This window comes from Planococcus citri, chromosome 5 (genome assembly GCF_950023065.1).
Source record: "Planococcus citri chromosome 5, ihPlaCitr1.1, whole genome shotgun sequence".
Classification (NCBI taxonomy): domain Eukaryota; kingdom Metazoa; phylum Arthropoda; class Insecta; order Hemiptera; family Pseudococcidae; genus Planococcus; species Planococcus citri.
This window is the reverse complement of record NC_088681.1, coordinates 24055723-24077966: the sequence shown is the minus strand read 5'-3', so window position 1 is coordinate 24077966 and position 22244 is coordinate 24055723. Positions and strand designations below refer to the sequence as shown.

Genomic DNA, 22244 nt, shown 5'->3' with positions numbered 1-22244 from the left:
ATTTGGTAAGAAGACAAGTAAAGCATCCTTTAAGCAAGAGCACTTTTTTTTTTACAAAAAGATGGGCTATACTGTACCCACCCAAATATAATTAAATTTTTTCAAATTGAAAACATTTCTTCTTCTCTTAGACAGTCAAATTCGAAAGTACAGCGTATCTTATTAAATAGGTAGGGTATATCAGATACTCCAAATGCACATGTTCGCTACACCAAAGCTAACCTACAAAATCTAATAATAGATCGAGTCATTTCCATTTCCTTAAAATAACAATTTAAACAGTAACACTTCTCAAGTGAGGTTTTTTAAATGCAATGCGCGAGTTTAAAGGACATCACGTTTAATTTTTATCTGAAGAAGGGGTAGTATTTTGAATTTTTTTCGCAATTTGTTTTTCTAGAACACCGGTGAAATGGTTTTATGATCAGAGCCATCAGAGGTAAGATTGTTTTACTTACAGACTGTGGTGATTTTTTTCAGAAGATCAGATTCAATTTAGCGATTAATCAAAAAGTGCTGTGCGTAAAAATTCAATAAGATTATGAACACCTTGTAATTTTTTTCAAAGTCCCATTCATAAGTGTGCGTGTTTTTTTCATATAATATGATGTTACCTATTGCTGATTCAGCTTTTACTTGAAAGTTGAACTTTATGAACGTGAAGTAAAAAATTTGAATGCATAAGCATAGATGATTATGGATTTGGAGACCTGTTTTTTTTTCGCCGATCTATTCATTTTTATTTTTTCGCCAATTCTTAGTATTATTCCTCTGACTTTTTTTGTCGAGCAAAATTAAATTTGAAAAGCGGAAGAAAAGGAAAACACATTCACATTACGTAAAAAAATTCAAATGGGAAAAATAAATGTGTTTTTTGGTGCTCTAAATAATCATTGGCAACAATGGCAATAGTTTCGGAAAATTTTCATTTTTTCCTACAAGTTTTTCCCCTTGATAAATCAACGATTCGATATAAAAACTATTATTTTTCATTTCTTAATGGTCACTTTTTCATTTAAAATGAAAATCATCTAATGAAATTTCAGAATTTAACAAAAAACACTTCTTCAATATTTCGTCTCAAAAGTCAAAACACTGAAACTGATAAGAAGCGAATATCAAAATAATCTCAACATTTCTGCAATGATTTGATTGAAAAAATTTCAATTAGTGAAGTGAAGTTTCGATCGAGAGTTCTAAACAATAATCGCATTAGATTGATTAATTCTATTGAGAAAGATAAAAACTGATCGTTCAGTTATAAAGTTGAAATACGTGAAAGGATAGTGTTTCCTAAATAGGTATCAACATTTTTTTCGTTCGTTACCGTAGTAGCCTTATCAGTTATTCTAATGACCGAATTTTACTTTGTTTTCATTCAGGTAATTTTCCATTAACTTTTATCCAGTTCAGAGCAGTGTTTATGAATTCAGAAGTTTTCTTGAGAAAATGAATACTGAGGAAGTCGTCGCTCAACCCGAGGTAATAATTCGAATTAAGTAAATGAAAAATTTAAATAACTAATAATGTTACGTTACTTTCAGAGCAATATTATTGAATCGCACGGATCCGAAATTGAAGATCCCGTGCCCACTCAAAATGGGGAACTCGAATCGTCATCGAAGGAACCTGAGCTCGCAGCTGATTTGAAAGACAAACCATCTGCTGATGTAGAATCTGCTTCTGCGGCTCAATCGAAATCCAAATCGCTCAAGCCTCGTAAAAAAGATGACTGCAACGTACAACATGTATTAAGAGCTCTTAACAGTTTAACGACACCGGAAGAGAAATTAGCTGCTATGTGCAAAAAATATGCCGATTTGTTCGACGAGAATAGAAAACTACAAGTAAGGCTCCAAACTGCTATTTTGTAATCATTCGCGTAGCTTTGGTTAATCTCGATTTAAATTTTGCAGTCGAGTGTGAAACAATTTCAAAAACAAATGACTGTTTTGGTCAAAGAAAAAGATCAAGTTCGTACCGATTTGGCTAAATCGGTTTTAACACGTAGTAGATTGGAAAGCCTATGTAGAGAGTTACAGCGTCAGAATAAAGTCATCAAGGTGACGTTTTCAATGTTTCATCTTAGCCGAAAAATATTATTCAAGTGCTCAAAAATGTTCAATATTTTGGTTTCGTTTTGTAGGAAGAAAGTTATCAAAAAATTCGCGAAGAAGAAGAAAAACGTAAAGAAGTTTCAGCCAAATTTCAAGTTACATTGAACGAAATAACCGAACTAATGAAACAAGATAGCGATAAAACGATGAAACTTCGTGACGATAATATCGATATGACGAGTAAATTGAAATCAATTTATGAACAATATGAAATCAGAGAACAAGTACGTAACTTGCAAAGAGGAACGAGTTATTTTTTCAAGTACTTTATTTTAATAATTTTTATGTATTCAGCAAATTGAAAAAATGGCTAAACAAATGGCTCTGGAAACGCAACTCTACGAAGCCAAATTATCCAAAATGGAAATGGAATTCGCTGCTGAGAAAGAGATACTTCTTCGCGAAAAACAGCAATTATTAATGGTAGGCAATTCTTTCTTGTTCATTTTTAATTTGTTGGAGTTCTCCTCTATTAATAAAAAAAATGTATTATTACGCAGACTTTAACGGAATACCAAGCACGTCTTCAAGAATACCAAAATATCGAGCTAGCTTTGCGAAACCAAGTTGCTCTGTATAACAATAAATACGAAGAATTCGAGAAATCTTTAACCAGAAGTAATAAAATGTTCGGTGGATTTAAAGAAGAAATGGAAAATGTTGGTTTTATTTGATTAGAGATAGTTGAATCAATTTTATCTTCTTGGTTAATTTTTATTTCATTTTATTCCGTCAGATGTCCGATAAAATAATAAAACTGGAGCACGAAACTGCTGCTTGGAAACAAAGATGGGAAAAAACCCAGAACGCTTTGCTGGAGATGGCATCAGAAAAACAAAAATCAGATCAGGAGATTATCGTTGCCGCTAAACAAATGTCAACTTTACATAAACTTTGTCGTACATTGCAAGCTGAACGAACTCAATTATTAGCCAAATTGAAACAAAACAACATATCGACCGGTTCGTACGCATTGTTGAAGCACTAATTTTCAGAATTCGTTCTCAACTTATTAATTTTTCAGGTTCAAGTGCATCTGAAACAGAATCAAATACCGAACCATTGTCCATCGACGATCTTCCTGCTCTGAACGACAACGCTGAAAAGAAATCTAAAAGCTCTCCTGAACTGAAAATCAAAAAAACCAAAGAAAACGCCTCGGATAAAGGAATAATTAAAACTAGACCGGAATCGAATAAAAACAAATCAAAACTCGAATCCAACGACGACAACGTAGCTCTCGTTGATACCGCAGATACTCTAGTAAATGGAATATCCAATGTTAAAATAACCGATTCCGATGATAATTCAGATACGAAATCCGATCTGCCGGATGAGCCCTCTTCTAAACAAGAAGATCAGTGTACGCATGATTCTGAATCTGAACCATCGTCTGTAAATGGTAACGTCGACGTAGACGAATCAACACCTCAAAATACTTCCGAAAATTCATCTCTGGCCGATAGTTCGCTCAATCAGAGTAACTGCGAAATAAAACAATTCCCTTTTCCTCAAACGGATAAATTTTCATTTACTTACAACGGCAATATCCTTAATGAACTGAAATGCAATTCAAATCAAGTCGAAAGTCTGGCCGAAGATAATTGCTGCGGTGAAAGCTCTCAACCGTTCAGCAGTCCTTTTGGAGACAGTTGTTGCGGCAAAGACGACGTCGAGAATTCTCAGAAATTCGTGTTAAAAAAATCAACTCATAGTTCGAAACGAAAGGTAAATAAGTGGTATTCTATTAAATAATGAAAAATACGCACAAAAATACATATAATATAACATCTTATTTCTTCAGGTTTCTCCGAAGAAAAAACACAAGAAATGAAAACGGTGACATCGGGTTTTAGTATATCTTATCCAATGCTTTATAGAGCACAATTATCAAGTATTTATTTTTTACCTGAATTTTTCATGTTATAAGACATAAGGTTGTACCTTGTAGTTGTGAATTGCATAATAAATCTTCGTACTGGAAAATATTTCATTATTTTATCAATTACAGGACCTTACAAAACTCGAATATTGCTCTTTCCGTCAGAGATCAAAACTTGGCCTAGGTCTACTCGATACTTTTTTATCGGCCTGATTTCTTAAAAATTGAAGACCAGCTTCGATAGAATCAGCTAGATCGGACTGTTTCGGTTTAGGAAGTTTAGTTGACTTATCGTACGACGTAGGCGGTGCTATTTCAGCTCCTTGTCCTCTAGGTTTCGGTTCAAATGATTCTTCCTCTTCGACAGAATACTCCGGTTTGATTGGAGTACGTTTTTCGGAGCTTTGAGAAAATTTGGGTCTTTTCGAAGTGAAATATAAACCAGAATTACTCGATTCGGGGATCTCGATCGGAATAGGAGTAGATTCTTTATACGCCGTAGGAGGAGCAAACTCTTTGTTTCGTTGAGATCGTTGTTTTTCATTCCATTGTTCTTGCGACATAACTGCAACACCAAAATCGTAATGTAAATACAACGATTTACACGCAAGTGGTTAAATTTGTAAATAAATTGCTAACCTGGAGGTTGAACACCGGCTTTGCCAAAATCCCAAGGTCGTATATGCGCCGATCGTTTCACATTGGCTAGATATTCTTCTACCTTCTTAGTCATTTCGTCTTTCTGTTCTGTTTTTTCTTCGACTTTTTCACCCTCGAATTTTTCCAGTTCTGTAATCAACGGGTAAATGAACAAACACATTCAATACAGAATTTTTTTTTTTAATTTCACCAATTTACCGTTCACAGGTTCTTCTCCAATTTCAGCCTCCGGAGGTAAACCTAATCTCTCTCTTTTTCGTCGTTTAGCTGCTTCTAATCGTTGTTTCATTTGTTGATCTCGTCTCTCTTTAATGGTCATATTACGACGTTGACTTTTTTCAGTCTCTTCTCGCATCTTCTTCAATTCTTCTTGCTGCCTTTGACGTTCAGTTTCATCATGTGAAAAACTATAGTAACCGACACCATGTGTACGAGCCTCTGAAACAAATACATGAATAAAATGCATTATACGTTGTGAAACAAGTAAACTATACGAGTAAAAAAGAAACATACCGCTGAAAAGGACGTCTTGGTAATGAATATCACGTTTTGTCGACAGAACTTTTTCTTCTTCTTCCCATTTTTGTCTTAATTCGTCTCGTTTTTGATACCATAGCTGTAACTCTTCCGATTGTTTGGCGATATCTTCTTCTTTGGGTTTCTCTTCGGGTTCTTCTTCAGGTTTCAAGTCTTCGTTGAGTTTTTTATAATACGGAAGATCTTTACGTAGACATGTTCTAGAACGACCCAAGGTATCTGTATATTCCACCCTTTAAATTAAATGAATTCCGATGTTAAAACGAAACAAATACGTTCGAAAAAGTTACAATATTAAAATAATACAGTAAATATTTACCAGTCATCTTCCGGATCATCATTATGATCAGAAAAAGAATCGCAAGAATCTTCTCCACCTTTATGATCAGTTTTGGCATCAAAATCAACTAAAAATTTTTCCGGATCGTCAGTGGCAACTTCTTTATTACGAAGCTTATCGTATAGCTGACTTTTCGCTATTAAAGCGTTCCTGTAATTAAAATAAGCCTATAAAATGAATCTGTTTTCTGTAAAATGAAGTACATATTATGATGCACTCACTGAGCATATTGCAACACAGAATCTTCTACATCTTCAACCACCTCTTTTTTGGGGCCCTTCACTTTTGTAGTAGGAGGTTCCTTGATGCTATTCTTAAAACCTAGTTTGGTAGGTTTTCTCGATGTGCTTCGAGAGAGATTTTTTACTTCTTCTTTTTTTCGAGCTAGCTCCGCTTGTAGACCGATAAACTGCAAAGAAATATTCGTATAGGTGATAAAAAATTGGTCGTTTGAACATTTCTACGACGAAATTTTGAAGAATCAAATACTTACAGCAGATTTATCCAAGTTTAGAAGATTCTGGTGATGCATCCTGATGATTTTAAAACGTCAAAAAACTGATATACATATTATTTCAAGCTATAACTATTTTAACAAACTGCAAACGCAAAGGAAAAATTAATTTTTCGTCAAGAGAAAATTTTCTTGAAAGAAAATGTTATCAATTGATTGATAACGAATTTGTTTTTGTTTACGTTTCATAATGATTCTATTAAGATTGGACCGGGAGAACTCGTTCGTTTCACTTACGAATTTTAATTTTTAATTTTTTATTCAAATTCCGAAAATTTGCACAATTTTGATTTCACTAAAACTGAAATACCTATTATTTTATACAATAAGTACCTATATAATTATTTGTCTTACTTTTTTTTTAGCAAGTTCAAAAAAAGTGAATCTCTTTATAATGTATTAAATAATGAAGTTTTACAATTTTATACCTACATGATAAATGTTTCTCTTTTTTGAGCACTTACGATTACGAAGAATTTTGAAATCAGAATTTGGTAATTTTTGAGAGTTTTAAAAAGGCGTCATGCAATTTATCAAAATGGATTATATTTTCAGGAGGAGACCAAAAATTGTTATCAGAACCTCACACATTTGGAAGATTTTTGTAAAATTACAGCGTTATGTCAAAGTGAAAGTAGGTAGAGGTACCTATTGCTTTAGATTACATATCATATATGAGAAAATTAATTATTTAAATTAAAATACTATGGAATATTATTAAAAATGTATGAAAATTTTTTCATAATATTGTAGAGGCGAACAAAAACTAAGTAGGTACCTACCTACCTACCTACATATGTATAGTACCAATGCTAAAATATTTCCAAAAACGAAGACAAACTTGAAAAACGATAGAAAGAATTCAGAATCGATTTCCAGAGAATCAGAAGTGAAGTATTTTGCAATATTTATTATTTAGCCATCGATTTCGACCAATCTTGAAACTAGCAAACGTGCATAAAAATTATTTCAGCACATCTTCGAACATATACTTAAAGATAATTCGTGTATGATTTCCTTTCGAAGGAAACGCATTGAAATTTGAAAAATGAAATGTATGTATGGTTACATAATGTTCTAGCTGAAATCAACAATAGGTAATACCTAACGTCGTCATTGAAAATGCTTTATTCGGTCAAAATACATTCGTCGAATCATCTACATGTACTTATAATCAAACAGCTACCGGAACTGTAGCTTCAACGAAACATTTATCGAGATTAATCGGTATCGAAGTTGGTACATCTACGAATTTAGATGGCTCAAATCCAAGATCCGTCAATGCTTGATCAACTTCTGCTTTCAGGCTATCGATTAAGTTTTCTTTCACTACTCGTTCAGCATAGGCAACCCAGACAGCTGCAATTGACGAACATTAGTATACGTAGTAAATTGAAAGGAAAATATTTACGCGATTAGTTTCGTTCAAAATTAACAAAATACAATAAAAGTATAGGGTATAGGTAAAGTAGAGGTACTGTACCATTCTTCAAGCAAGATGAGTAAATGGCATAAGCTAAATCTTTTCCATATTTCAAAGTAGTTATCATGGTTTCTGAAATGAGTACAAATCAAAACGATTAATATTTAGTTTGATTTGAACAAATTAAAAGTATATCTTTCTCGAGTAAATAGAAACGTATAAATTTTGATACCTTCAAGTTTCAAGACCTCTCCAGGAATAGTTGGAACTTCGTGAATTTCTCCTTTATCGTCGATAAGAGCCACTGAAATTAATCAGGAAATAATACGTAAGTTACTACTGATCTTTTAAATAAATGCATAGACCTATCTGTAGTTTTGATTGCATGCAGGTAGGTAGTAAATCGTGATAGTTACTTTGGTTAACTTTGGCTTTGAAAATATGGTATTTTGGTTCTTGCTGTTCAGCTGTTTGCGTATAACATGCCGCATTATTGGTTCTGCAAGATTCAAACAATAACAATAGCGATACAAAAAAAAAACAACTGCATTATATGTATTGTACGAGTATGAGAACATGTAGCCATAGCCTATGTGGATTGAATATATGTGCCCACGTCTAGTAAAAGGGTACTAAGGGTAAAAACGTAAATTTTACAGGAGAGCGGTTTAAAGTTTACGTTTGTATTTTCACGTAATTTGAGTGTAAAAACGTGAAACTTCGCGTGGTGGCGTGGTGATGTAGTTTTCGACGCTATTTAGCAATATGTATATTGTTGAAAAACACATTTTGCCTTACAGTAGCGCTAGCCGCTTGGATAAGGCACCCGCTCACGGAGCGAGAGGTTCCGAGATCGAGTCCCGCCTCGGGCACAAAATTTTTTCAAAATTTTTTTTTGCGATTTTTATTTTTACGAGTTGAATTTTTATAGAAAATCTAATTTAATCATTTTTTTGTTGCTTTTGAACAATGAATAATGAATTTTTGTGCAAACTAATAATTATTAAAAATGATTTCAATTGAAAATGAAAAATGAACTGGTCTCATTCGAATTTTCATGAAATTTTACATGAGAATCAAAAAAAAAAAAAATTTCACCCAAGTTACCCTGAAAGAAAAATAAAATTTGATCAAAACCCTAAAATTCCATTTTTTTTTTTAAATTTATTTTTCGACTTTACTCACTTAAAACGCGTGTAGCGCGCTTAAAAAGCACTCTACGGGTCTGGGACCGGTCTCATTCGAATTTTGACGAAATTTTACATAAAAATCAAAAATAAAAAAAATTTTGAAAAAATTACCCTTAGTACCCTTTTTCTAGACGCGGGCACATATATGTACCTAAGTAGGTACCTATATCTTACATTTTGTTATAGGCAGCCATTTTTACAACTTTACTACCATCTGAGTTTATTTTTACGTAAATTTCAGTTCCTTGGCAAGAATCAATCACGTAACCTAAAAAATTAAGATACCATTTATGAAATTTATTCGCGAAAGCCGTACATACTTAATTATGTTGCTCTTTAGCTTACTCAAAGGACTGCATAAATTATTCGGGCCAGTGGGATCTTCTACCGGTGTGTATGGTGATGTCATAATTCTGCCTACGTATAATTTAAACGCAGCCTGAAATAATAATAAAATTTTGATGAAAAAAAATGGAAAATTATCAACTTATGGCCAAAAACAACTTTTCCCAACATTACCGAAAATTGGAAATGTGGTTTTAAATAATTGCCATAAAGCAAGTTTATCAAAGCATTATTTAATATGCACTAAAAAATTAAAGCAAAACAAAAGAAAAAGAAAGAACTTGAATAATTTTTATTGCGTACCTATCTGACACATTCAATTTCATGATCAAAATAATTTTCTCGTTCTATTCATATTGAAAGAAAAACTACCTAGGTACTTTTTTTTTCTAAATTAAAAAGGTGAAATAAAAATGAATTTAAGTAAAAACTGAAAAAAAATGATAAATGACAATTTGTTTTTGTAGGTAACAAACGAAGATTTTGTTCAACGTCAAAAGAATTATTTTACGTTGAAAAATAAAAAAAAAAATTATTTTTAATAAACAGAAAAACATGGAAATATAGCGACTATGCAAGAGTTCTCTTGACGAAAAAAGGCCAAATTTCAATTTTTTCACCATTTAAAAAATCAAAATTCAATTTTAAAAATTTTCTCGAGGGAAGATTTGCTTTATTCGATTCCTGAATAACGTACCTAAGAATTTGAAACCCCCTCAGCGATGTTTTCCCATTTTAAATGCACTCTTTTCGGATTCTATTGCCACATGTGTATACTCACTGTAGTGGGTAAATTAGTCGGTTTAAACTTCAAAGCTTTCACTCCCGGACATTGCTCTTGTGCCGGCCAGTCTTCGTCCGACTCACCGCTGCCCGACTCGGAGGAATCGGAATCTACTGGAATTGCATCGAGCATCCATACCGTTAAAACTAAAACGCCGGCGAATAACGCGAATCTTTTCATTTTGCCGTCTGTAAATTACACAATGCCTACTACACTTTGATACAACTCGAACCAGTCGACTTTTCCGATAGGAAAACAATTCGTAATACTGAATTCGATCCCGGAAAACATCTCTTTTATTGAGTATAAAATCGTGAAATTAAATATTCAAACGAATTATACCAATTGAACACCTCATACGATAGAGACATGCTCGAGAATAATTTGCACTTCCTACGTTACCTTGTTTACGGCCAAAAATTATGAATATCTAATTTTATGTAGCGCAAACAAACAACACATTACACCAACCAAGTTACTCGATAAAAAAATACCCAAGCTGTAAATTATTTATCATCACAAAATCTTTATAAAATTTCTCACGTAACGAACGACTGCTTCAAACGCAGTAATATGATATCAGATCGAACACTCCGTCACGAAGTACATACAAAAAATATTAAACGAAGTGAAACAGACACAAAAACGACAAATTCGCGAGATTCTTTTAATAACTGCGTCCGAATAGAGTATAATTTAGAGGACGATTCGTACACGATGGATTGATGCATTTAGTCGTTGCACTTATATTTTTCGGTTGATCAAAAGGTACGCAAAGGCTTTTCGCACCGCTTGTAAGTGCTCCTGGTTCGGCGGTGTCTCCTCTGTAATGAAAAATTAGCGTCGATTAGTTGAGAAAGAATATTACTCAAATTTCGTAGAATAAACATATCGACGAAAATTACTTGGCACTGTCTTCTTTGATTTTATCTTCGCAGTTTTCTTCGCCGCAGAATGGAGATAGAATTACATTCTTTTCGTTTAATTTCTGAACAAACGTTGGCCAATCTTCGCATAAAATCGTGTGACTTTTCAGATCAGCTTCAGCTCTATATTAAGGTTAAAAAAAAAAGAAGAAATTAACGCATGATTATCTTGAACTTTTAAATCGCCGAATATTTTATTTTTTACCTTTGATACATAGATTGCTGAATTTCTTCCAACAATTTTCCTATGTGAATTTCGACCAAATCCCTTTTTAAGGGAACCTTTTCACCGGTATCTCTTCTCACAGCGATGAGTTGATTTTGTTTCAAATCCTTAGGGCCTAATTCGATCCTCAACGGTACACCTTTCAGTTCCCAATGATTGAATTTCCAACCGGATGAGTAATTATCTCGTAAATCGCAGAAAACCTTGATACCGGATAATCTGAGAATTTTTTCTAAATCCGTGCACGATTTTTCCAACGCATCTCGATCTTCTTGTTTTAAACTAGACGAAATTCCGCATGGTACGATAACAACCTGTTGACAAAAACACAATCGAAATTAAGAAATTCCAGTGATGGGATTAAGATCTGTTTCATAATGGAAGACGAAGGATGGAACACATTCGTACCTGTATTTTGGCAACTCTCGGTGGCATCACCAGGCCTTTATTATCACCGTGCACCATGATCATGACACCGATGGTCCTCGTTGTTAATCCCCACGAATTCTGGTAGACGAATTTCTTCTCTTGAGTTTCCGGATCTTCGTACACTATTTCGAACATTTTCGAAAAGTTTTGGCCTAAATGGTGCGAAGTACCGCCCTAAAAAAATTACGATATTAAGTATAAATCGAATAGAACTCGAAAACATTTTTTATTCGGAAGCTCCTTACTTGAATTCCTCTTCCACTCGCCGAAATAAAGGCCTCAACCGTAGTTGAAAAATCACTACCGGCAAATTTTTCTTTTTTCGTTTTCTTGCCTTTGACGACTGGCACAGCGAGCAATTCGGTGTAAACCTTGGAATACAGATCTGAAATGAAGTATTCGAGCCATAAATATTTAACCAAAATCTTCTTCTATTTGAGCGCAGTTTAAATCGAATCATATTCGTACCTAGGATAGTGTAGACTTCTTCTTCGGCTTCTTTTTTCGAAGCGAACGCCGTATGACCTTCTTGCCAAAGGAATTCTCTAGTTCTGAGGAACGGTTGCGGATGTTTGAATTCCCATCTCTGTATCGAGAATAAAAACCATGCAATAAATTCCCAAAGTGAGCAAAAGATACTACGTAATTGCAAGTTTAATATCTTACAACGACATTATTCCATTGATTAAGTCTCATAGGTAAATCTCGATGAGATCTGATCCATTTAGCGTACGCTGGATACATGACTGTTTCGCTCGTAGGACGAATGGCGATCGGTTCTTCTAAATCTGATTCGCCTGATTTAGTGACCCAGGCAACCTGAGAAAAAAAAACGTCTTGAATGATTCCGTCATTCTAAATAGCACACATTTCTTTTGAGGCAACTTACTTCAGGAGCAAAATCTGCAATATGAGTTTTCTCTTTTTCAAGCACGTGTTTCGAGACGAAAATGGGAAAATAGCATTCGTCTACTCCCATGCTGGTGATTTGTTCGTCGAACCAAGCTTTAATTTCTTTCCAAACGGCAAAAGCCCAAGGTCTCAAGGTATAACATCCACTGACGTCGTAGTATTCGATCAATTCGCCTTTGGTAATGACCTGTAAAGTTCCCAAATTATTGGCATACTGAAACGTAGGATTATTTCAAGCCAAATAATCGACGGTTTGATCTCTACCTGAGTATACCATTCGGCGAGATTCTCTTCTTTCGTAGCTTCCAAACCGAGACGAGTTTGTTTTTTAAGACCACTGGCGGGTGCTTCAGTTGCAGCTTTTTTAGCTTCAGGCTGAAAAAAAAACACCAAAATTATGTACATGTTTCGAATAAAAATAATTTTAGAAGCAGAAAGAGAACAACCAACCTGCTTAGCTTGAGCTTTCTTTTTCTCCGGAGCAGCCGGCTTCGGAGGAGCTGGAGCAGGTTTATTGGTGGAAACTGCATTCAAGTTGATATTCGGAGTCCATTCGATACCACTGGCAGCTTTGAACTCTCCTTTCAAGTTCTTCAAAATTTCAACTTCTTTCATTATAACCTAACAAAACAAAACCTTCGTCATTTGCTAATCTTCCAAAACGAACACTATTTTGATAATATTAATCTTACGTCTTTGGGTTGATTTTCGGATTTCAACGTTCTAACTTTATTTCCCTGTTGGACAATTTTTTCGTGGATATCTTGCACTGGACCAGGGGCTACTTTTACATCAGCGACCGGTTTACTCGTTTCAGAGGAGGAAGCATTCAAGTTGATATTCGGAGTCCATTCGATACCACTGGCAGCTTTGAACTCTACTTTCAAATTCTTCAAAACTTCAACTTCTTTCATAATAACCTAACAAAAAAAAACCTCGTTATTTGCTAATCTTCCAAAACAAATGCTCTTTCGTTAATATCAATCGTACTTCTTTGGGTTGATTTTCAGCTTTCAACGTTCTAACTTTATTTCCCTGTTGGACAATTTTCTCGTGGATATCTTGAACGGGACCGGAGGCCATTTTTACATCAGCGACTGGTTTACTCGTTTCGGTGGTAGATTTACTAGGCTGAGAAGCAGGTTTACTATCCGGAGGTTGGTAATCCGATCCGGACGCTTCTTTATACTCGACTTTCAAATCTTTTAGAGTTTTCACTTCTAAATCAATAACATCTTTGGAAGCTTTGTTCGCTTTCAATTGTCTGATGCGGTTTCCTTGATCGGTAACTTTATTATAAACCGTTTGAATGTGCTGGTTGTAATATTCGTTGATGTCGACGCCTGGTTTTTGGGTCCACTGTTTTCCCGTAGCCACTCTGTATTTTTCTTTGAGATCGGTTAACGCGGTCACTTCGATATTGATACGATTTTTGTCGACTTTGCAAGCTTGCATATGGCGTATTTTACTAGTTTGGAAACATACTTTATGGTAGAGGTCGTCTTCCGATTCTAATGCACCTAGAATATCGAATAATACGTAAGCAACCATAGAATAAATCGAGTAACAAGTATCGAGATCAACGAGATGAGCAGTATATTTACTTTCGGTAGGAGCAGTACTCGATTTAATTGGTTCGGTAACTTTTGAAGAACTCGAGCTCGATGGAGCTATTTGATCCAAGGTAATACCTGGTTTCCACTCTTGCTTGGTAACGTCTTTAAAAGTTTTTTTCAGTTGTTTTAGAATTTCTACCTGCTCGTCGATTAATTTCTGAAAGTAATCATCGACTGGATTAGAAATACTGGAATACAATTAGAAAATTAGCTAGTGAGGTTGAATTACTTTTTCTTTCTTTTCGCTTTTCAGTACACGAATACGGTCACCCTGTTCTTTGATCGATTCTAAAATACGTGCGATGTCTTGAGTATCATTCGCAGTACTAGGAGGTTTTTCAACGGTAACTGGTACGTTGGCGAAACCTAATTGTTCTAAAGTTACGCCAGGTTTCCACTCTTGATTCGTTAATGCTTTGAATGATTTTTTAAGCTGAAGCAGAGTGCCAACTTCGTCATCGACAACGCTCTGAAAAAATATTTTAAAATGAGAAATTGAAAATTTTGAAAAATTTGTGATCACCAAATTAGACTAGTATGGATTTTAAAAAAATATGAAATTGAAAACGTTTCAAATAAATATTAAACACTGTTCAATTATGCATACCTTTTCTGCTTTCTCAGTTTTCAGTTGCCTAACACGATCGCCTTGATTTTTAATAGCATCCAAAAGCTTAGCTGCTTCTTGAGCTACGGTAACATCAGCATTCGCAACAACACCAGGAATCTAAATTGAAAAAATTAAATAAATAAATAAATACAACAGTTGAAACACTTCTAAGCCACACGTCCGACTGTTTAGTACACGTTTCAACTATTTAGACCACGTTGGCTCGCGTCCGTTATGTTCATCACACGATACCGAATACGAAACTGGTTAGACTACTTTTACTTTCGACAGTAATTTCGTTTTTGAACAATGTAACGCGAAATAGGTACTACTCAAATTGAACTATTTCCGCACTAATATCATTACTAGACAAATATGCCACTCGCAATATGTACAAATTACTACGTCACCTATTTATTGCCCGATATAACGATTGATTAATTGATATTTAGATTTCACGCGAGTGTTTATCGTTATCGAGGTATTTTTTTCGGTAATGGTTTTATTAAATGATGAGTAAATGCAAACATTTGTGAAGGATGTAATTACTTTTCCAACGTTTTTCTTCTGTTTGTCTTGGCCTTTGGATTTTACTGATTTATTTTCTTGATGGGATGCTTCTTTTTTCGAAAGAGCTGTAATGGGGTTTTCCTTCGAATGACCATCTGGTACGAAAAATAACACTATCGGTGTTTCGCAACCGGTATGCACGCTGTACAAAAACACTCGAATAAGAAATCTCACGTAATATTAACAATAAATTAATTTTTTCGATGAATTCGAATTAATGTACCTTCGTGGTTGGTATTCTTGATCGCAAATGTAGAATCCTCTTCTTTGAAGTTGAATAATATCTCCTTTTTTCACATTAATGAGTTCTGGATCACCTAACATTACTCTTTCGATCTGAAATAAAGATATAGTTACTAAAACGCGTAATTTACTCTTGATATTTGAATTTCTCGTCTTAAAATGAATGCATACTTTTGTATTCGGATTAATATACTGTTTGAAATCTTCGTCTTTGCCTAAAACAGGCTTTGAAATGATATGATCATAATAGACGCAAACGCAGGGTACAAATGGAGCTTCATCCACATCGGCGAGCCAAGTTAATTTCAAAGTTTTTTTGAAATCGGTATTCGATAGATTTTCTTCGGCTTCGACACTCGTAATTTTTTCACCATCTCTGAAAATATTTTGAAAACGAATCACGCTTGCTAGAAATTACAAAATCGATCAAGTTTTTGTTTGAAAAACCAACCTGTTGATTTTTTTGATCATTAAATTTCCCCAATTGATAAAAGTAGTGTTTTCGTTTTCTTTTAGTTCTTCGGCGTCGATGTAATCGATTAAGACTCGATTATGCTTCCAAATGAACTTTTTACCAACTTCTTCGTTTTTAGGATGTTTAGGAACTTGGACTTTTTCAGTTTTGACATTTTTTACCAGCACTGGAACGGTTCCTTGAGATTCGAGAGCGTTGTAACGCGGAGCTATCGGGTCAATTACCTGAAACAGACGCAGAATTAGGAAACAACGCGACTAATAATCGACTTAAAATAAAATAAGACAGCTTACTTTTTTATTAAAAGCCCAAATTTTATCCCATTCCATACTGACAACAGATCTAGAAGATCCTTGAGCGATTATGAACTGTTTTAAACCAGTAACAGTCATACCATGACGTAAAATACCGCGTACGGTGGGGAATCGAGCATCATCCCTGAAATATTAAAATATATCAACCATATGATAACACAACATTCAACGGAATTTTCTAACCGAGCTTACCATCCATCGACGTATCCTTCTTCGACGAACCAGGTCAATTTACGTTTCGAAAGAACTGTATTCGTCATATTTAATCGACTGTACTCCCAAATGTAAGGTTTGCGTAGTTTTAAAGCGTCTATGAACCAATAAAATTGGTCGTCTCGATCATGGTATTCGGTGGTTCTTAAACAATGCGTCACGCCTTCTATACTATCGACAATAGGGCAGGCGAAATCATACGTTGGATAAACCCTTGAAAACAAAATTCAATCGTCGAATGAACAGGCCCACAGATTACGAAGACAAATTACGAAGAAACTAGAACAAACTTGTATTTATTTCCCGTTTTCGGATGAGTCTCGTTCTTACACCGGTAAATGGTCGGATCTCTTAAGCAGCCGTTAGCCGAGGACATATCGATTTTAGCACGAACACAGCAAGTCTGTCCATATTCGGTACCTTTCTGCATTTCACGCCACATTAGGAAATTTTTCTCGACAGCTGAAAATATTTTCGTAATTATTTTCAATGAATAAATGGGAGATGAAATTTCTATATCGGAATCGAGAACTTACTGTTATTCCTATTTTTTGATTCGACTCTTTGTTCTCGTTCTTGTTTCATGGCTTCAGGATCAGTATCGTCGACATACGCCCTACCTTCGTGGAGCAGCAGTTCGCAAAATTCTAGCATTTTATCGAAATAATCCGACGTATGCGTGAAAATGTCCGGTTTTATTTGCAGTAAATGCAAATCTTCGAGGATAACCTAATCAAGATAACAATAATTTGCATTATTTCGAATATACTGCTCTGATATAGATAATTCACGTTGTAGAACAAACCTTTTCGAAATTCACTTTTTCCTTGGCAGGATTAGTATCGTCGAATCTCATGATTAATTTACCTTCGAATTTCTCTTGATAATACTGATTAAGCAAAGCAGCTTTAGCGTGGCCGATATGTAAATACCTGAAACACGAATCAACACAATTAGATGAAAATGTAAATCGGTTAATGAATAAAATCCGTACACAAGTATTTGAACTTACCCACTGGCTTCCGGAGGAAATCTAACAACAACTTTGCCCATTTCGGCGCCAGGAAGTTCGATAAATTTACCTTCTTCTTTTCTTTCATTGGATACCGCGCCGGATGAGCTTTTATTCGTAAGCTGCTCCATGTTTTTCTTAATTTCTGCTGGTAACGAATCTAAACTTTCTCTAACACATTCGTGAGACTCGATAAAAGAGAACCAGCGACGAACGTTCGCGAAATCTTCGTTTCCAAGTTTAGTCAAGAATTGATTACCTACGAAGAAATCAGTGTCAGATAACGATACGTGGAAAAATTTATAATACGTAAAAGATGAAATAACTCACCGAATAAAACCGACCATACGAATATATCAGCGATTGTGAGAGCTTCTCCGACCAAGTATGTCACCGTTTGCAGTTGTTTGTCCAAGTACTTGATATTTTTTAGAAACTTTTGACTATTTTCAATAGGTACGATTGCGAAAGATAACCAATGATCGACCTACGTCAAACATTAAAACAAACACGTGACGATGATTAATACACAATGTTGAGGAGAATGTTTCAAAAATCAAGCTACTCTCATACGATTATAGCTTAAAACGAAACCGACATAAAGTACCTCGATGTATTGAAATGTAGATGCTCCGTATAATTTGTAGTCAGGAAATAACCTGGCTAAATACCGACAAATAGAAACGTCGGAGTTGAAAACTACATCATCAAACACTAACTTTGTCTCTTGACTCCATTGAACATCTACTTTCTTTGATGATTTAATGTATTTAGTTATTATTAAGGACGCTGAAACACCAGTATTATATCGATGTTAATCATGTAACAACTTATTGTCTAGTGTTAATGTGTTAATAACAAAAGCCAATATTCGGATAATTCGATATTGAATTTCATCTTACCCAGTGGAACTGCGGATAAACTCGCGGTTAACTTCATAGTACTGATGAAATGATGAAAGCCACGTTCAACGTTGAAACTGTCAAAATAATGATATTACACTAGCACAATGTGCGAACCGCAACTCTTCTTCAAGCCCACACAAGCATGATCTACATACGAGGGGTGCTCTGAATCATTCCGGCTTTTAGGCAATAATGATTGGAGTGCTTTGTCGAGCACCGGTTACTGCGAATTGATATAGAAGCCGAAGTGAAATACACACGGTATGGTATCAAATATTTGTAAATTTGGAAGCAGAATGAATATAAATTGGATTAAAATTGGATTAAATCTTTAAAAAAATTTTACACATCTCCAAAAATTCAAAATAATTGCATCAGTTATCAATTTATTTTGAGAATTTGAGAAATCAGGTTAAATATCACTGAATGTGATACATTTTCATGTGGAGTGGAGTCAATTGATCAAATTTTTGTTTGAAAATGCCTCGATAAACTGGAAAATCGATGCAATATTTTTCAAAAATGGTTTCGTAATTGTAATTACCGTTGTAATTTCTCCGTTCGATTACGCTATCATTTTTCTTATCAAATTGTTTTGTTTACATTGTTTTTTTGATTAGAGAAAATGGAAATTCGCCGTGCAAACTGAGTGGAAAAATGGCTAATTTTCGGAAATTTTCTTACAATTTTTACGTATATTCAAACTTTGATGTAACATGAAGAAATAATTTCTCGGAAACATGAGCTCCGATGTCGAACAAATCATTAAAACTTTCCTGAAAGACTTTCAAGTTCTTGAATCATCTGTGTCCGGGTTTTTGAATTTGAATGATTTGGATTATTTTTTGGATAGCTTGAAAGCGTGTGGATTTTCATTTTACAAGCGTAATACCGTTGTTTACGAAGCTTCGAAGAGATATAAATCTTGTACGTTGTAGCTTATAGATCGGCGTTTCTCAGAAGTTTTTCAACAATTAGATTGTTACTCAGATATCGTATTATTATTCCAGCAAAAATCAGATTTTCCTATGGAACCAAAATACCTTTCCTTGGATATCCATTCATGATTAATAAAACCATTTACATGCGATGTTCTCAAGATAGTGAATATAAGCCATCTGTCGACAAATCTGTAAGTATTTTTCATCGTCGAAAAATGAAAAATTATATTCTCTATATCAAATTTGATATTTTTCAGAAAGAAGATACGCCCAATCGTAAGAAAAGAACGAACTCGCAACCAACGAAAAAAATTGGCTGTAAAGCATTTTTGAATATCACCTACATTTTGGTTTTTCGGAGCGTAAGAGTTAAGAACATACAAACTGATAAAAGAGAGGTAATGATCATGATCTGTAGTAATTGAACCTTCGAGATAAATTCGTTTTAATTTTGAGTATTTTTAGGCGTCTGAAAAAATCAAAAAAAACTTCGCAGAATGTGCCAAAGAAACCGAAACTCGTCTACTAGTCGAATTATCATCCAGTAAAGAACACAACCACCCTCCGACGACGGAAGATCAAATTATTCATCCATTATTAAAATCCGAAATCTACAGACTAGTCGCTAATGATGTGAAATCGCCTTCGTCCGTAAAATCTCACCTATTCGAAGTGGTTGAAAAAATGATCAAAGATAACAAGATTCCTAAACCTGATGAAAACAATCATTGTTTTTACCCTCCGAACGAGGTGATCAGATATCACATAAATATGGCGAAATTTTCAATGAAGAAAGAAACTTTGGACGAATTTGCGTTGTCAGAATTTCTAGATTTGTGGAAAAGTAAATGTGACGACGAATTTTTCTTTCAATCTACTCAGACTTTAGCTACCGGTGATATAAAAACCACTCCTTTATGGTGTCATCAAACGAAATGGCAACAATACCTAATGAATACTTATGGAAATACTATCACCATCTTAGATGTAGCTTATAAATCTACGAATTACAGCTTTCCTTTGTACTTTCTAATCGTCAAGACCAACAAGAGCTTCATACCGGTCGGTACTTTCGTATTGAATTCAACTCAAGAGGCTGCTATTACTCAAGCTCTGAATACATTCCGGCTATGGAATCCTAACTGGAACCCGAAGTATTTCGTGTGTGGACACGAAGATACCGAGAGAAGCGCTGTACATGGTGTATTTCCTAACAGTGCCCGAAGCATATGTTCTTATCGAACTTACCATACGTGGAGAACTTGGTTGAATCAAAATAACACCGGAGAACACAGTATACACGTTTTAAACTTATGGGAAGCTTTAATGTTATCTAAAACCGAAGACGAATTCGTTCAAAATGAAACACTGATGCATAATCATCCGAGTTACAAGACTAACGCGCCTGTCGAAACGTATTTCTACAAAATTTGGTACGATTTACGTGAACAATGGGTAGTCGCGTATCAGACTCAAGAATTTTACGTTTATATGAATTTAAATAACGGTGCCGAAACCGGTAAAGATTTCTTCGCGTATAAATTTTTGGCCGAACGCAACGAAAAAATATTGTCGAATATATTGGCAACGATCGTTACCGATTATCTACCCGAATGTTTTCAACAGTATTATTCTTATAATATTTCGATTAGATTAAATTCACATAACTTGATCAACAGACCGATTGATTTTGTAAACCATTTCACCGAAAGATTCGAAAATGCTGAAAATGAATTCGAAGCACCGACGATAATATCGACAGATGCTAGTAAATTTATGCTTAAAAGCAGCACCGAAGAAGACTGGTACCATGTAGATTTTGAAGAAGTTAATTGTACGTGCGACGATTTCCAAAAATGGCGGTATCCTTGTATCCACATGTGTTCTGTGTTCAAACACACCTCGTTAACTATCGATAATTTGGCTCAATGGTATTTAAATAGTCCGTATTTAAAATCAGACAGCAGGTTCGCCGAATTTTCTAATAATTTACCCGATTGGTACCGTAAACGGAGAACGAGAGTTGAGCACGATGTAATTTTCGACGAAGAAGAGAATAAAAAGAAGAGGCTGATTATGGGTAAATTGATTAATAATTTATTTATTCGAGTACGTGTTATTTGAAATTAATCATGTTCTATTCGCAGATCACATAATTCAATTCCCTGATCCTGATACATTCGCTGAGAGTGAAATCGATCAAACAGACATTGAAGTGTCGGAACCAAATCCAGAGTTTAGTTTTTCTGTATGTGATCCTCTTCAGAATAAAAAGTCGAGCATTCAGAATTTACTAGAATCGTTATCTCATAAAGTGGAAAATATGTCCGAAAATGAGCTTAATCTTTGTTACGAAAGACTGAAGAGTTTGCAAGATGAAATAACCATTTCCGAATTATTAATGTAGGCTATATTTTTTCTTACACGTTTGTACTTTGTAATACGATTTTGTCATTAATACTTTCGCATTAATTAAGTATCGGGGGCTTGACTAACCGATCATAACTGTTTTATGTGTGTTTTTTATATTTTGAGATTTTTGGATTACATGTAGGGTTATATTTGGTCATTTTCACCAAGTTTTTGATTTTTTTTTGTCTCGAATAAAATAAAAAAATATTTTCTTCGAACAAACAAACGTTCTTCTAGAAAAATAAAATACTTACACACTTATTTTCTAGTCCATCGAGTTGGAAGTACTTCGGTGTAGATTTTGAATTTTCGAAACGAACTCTTTCGATATTGATGTTGAAAATGTTGCCTAGTTCAAGATCCAAGGAACTAAATATTGCATGCTGATTTTAGCAAATTGATTGACGAGCATAATCAAACGTTGGATTTAGTTCTTGAAGTGATCGAATAAAGAAACCAACATAATTTTCAGAAATTGCTCTTCTAGTCATCTTTGGATTTAAAATTGAGCCACAATTTTTATACTTTTCAAGTATGATTCTTTTCTTTCCTTTTTTTCCTACTATTTTTGTTACTACGAGTAATTAAAGTTCAGCAAACAAGAAATTGGAACACATGAATTTTCATCGAGTAATGTTGAAGAAAAAA

At 34.5% G+C, this 22244-nt stretch overlaps 5 protein-coding genes across 6 annotated transcripts; 2 read left to right on the top strand and 3 right to left on the bottom strand.

The window, feature by feature from the left end:
* The first annotated feature begins 285 nt into the window (after window positions 1-285).
* On the top strand, window positions 286-4103 carry LOC135848866 (gamma-taxilin). Of its 2 annotated transcripts, none has more exons than XM_065368938.1 (10): window positions 286-439; window positions 1383-1482; window positions 1545-1847; window positions 1917-2063; window positions 2147-2341; window positions 2412-2540; window positions 2618-2776; window positions 2854-3079; window positions 3142-3845; window positions 3922-4103. In XM_065368938.1, exons 2-10 carry the CDS (start codon window positions 1450-1452, stop codon window positions 3949-3951), a joined length of 1926 nt encoding a protein of 641 aa, XP_065225010.1. In that variant the 5' UTR covers window positions 286-439; window positions 1383-1449; the 3' UTR covers window positions 3952-4103. The 2 variants fall into 2 exon arrangements, with proteins under 2 accessions (XP_065225010.1, XP_065225008.1); XM_065368936.1 differs by lacking the exon at window positions 286-439 and adding an exon at window positions 1083-1301.
* Window positions 3833-6196, bottom strand: LOC135848867 (coiled-coil domain-containing protein 174). Its single transcript, XM_065368939.1, has 7 exons — window positions 6030-6196; window positions 5758-5945; window positions 5516-5686; window positions 5173-5429; window positions 4858-5097; window positions 4639-4788; window positions 3833-4564 (listed from the first exon to the last, which is right to left on the bottom strand). The coding sequence occupies exons 1-7, from the start codon at window positions 6066-6068 to the stop codon at window positions 4161-4163; spliced, it is 1449 nt and encodes a 482-aa protein (XP_065225011.1). The 5' UTR covers window positions 6069-6196; the 3' UTR covers window positions 3833-4160.
* Window positions 6197-7160: 964 nt separating this feature from the next.
* On the bottom strand, window positions 7161-10144 carry LOC135849277 (uncharacterized). Its single transcript, XM_065369642.1, has 7 exons — window positions 9790-10144; window positions 9009-9102; window positions 8838-8931; window positions 7890-7972; window positions 7706-7777; window positions 7534-7605; window positions 7161-7409 (listed from the first exon to the last, which is right to left on the bottom strand). The coding sequence occupies exons 1-7, from the start codon at window positions 9970-9972 to the stop codon at window positions 7225-7227; spliced, it is 783 nt and encodes a 260-aa protein (XP_065225714.1). The 5' UTR covers window positions 9973-10144; the 3' UTR covers window positions 7161-7224.
* A 139-nt stretch (window positions 10145-10283) lies between these two features.
* On the bottom strand, window positions 10284-18589 carry GluProRS (Glutamyl-prolyl-tRNA synthetase). The gene is made up of 28 exons (XM_065369641.1): window positions 18241-18589; window positions 17946-18127; window positions 17669-17825; window positions 17339-17597; window positions 17132-17258; window positions 16863-17055; window positions 16617-16788; window positions 16306-16539; window positions 16093-16237; window positions 15776-16023; window positions 15496-15700; window positions 15305-15417; window positions 15061-15223; window positions 14509-14628; window positions 14131-14370; window positions 13890-14058; window positions 13276-13805; window positions 12978-13205; window positions 12736-12906; window positions 12550-12660; window positions 12263-12472; window positions 12040-12192; window positions 11842-11959; window positions 11619-11758; window positions 11353-11547; window positions 10924-11258; window positions 10698-10841; window positions 10284-10616 (listed from the first exon to the last, which is right to left on the bottom strand). The coding sequence occupies exons 1-28, from the start codon at window positions 18275-18277 to the stop codon at window positions 10460-10462; spliced, it is 5256 nt and encodes a 1751-aa protein (XP_065225713.1). The 5' UTR covers window positions 18278-18589; the 3' UTR covers window positions 10284-10459.
* A 280-nt stretch (window positions 18590-18869) lies between these two features.
* LOC135849149 (uncharacterized) lies at window positions 18870-21759 on the top strand. Its single transcript, XM_065369416.1, has 5 exons — window positions 18870-19170; window positions 19254-19375; window positions 19442-19582; window positions 19650-21264; window positions 21332-21759. Exons 1-5 carry the CDS (start codon window positions 18984-18986, stop codon window positions 21589-21591), a joined length of 2325 nt encoding a protein of 774 aa, XP_065225488.1. The 5' UTR covers window positions 18870-18983; the 3' UTR covers window positions 21592-21759.
* The last annotated feature ends 485 nt before the right edge of the window (window positions 21760-22244 follow it).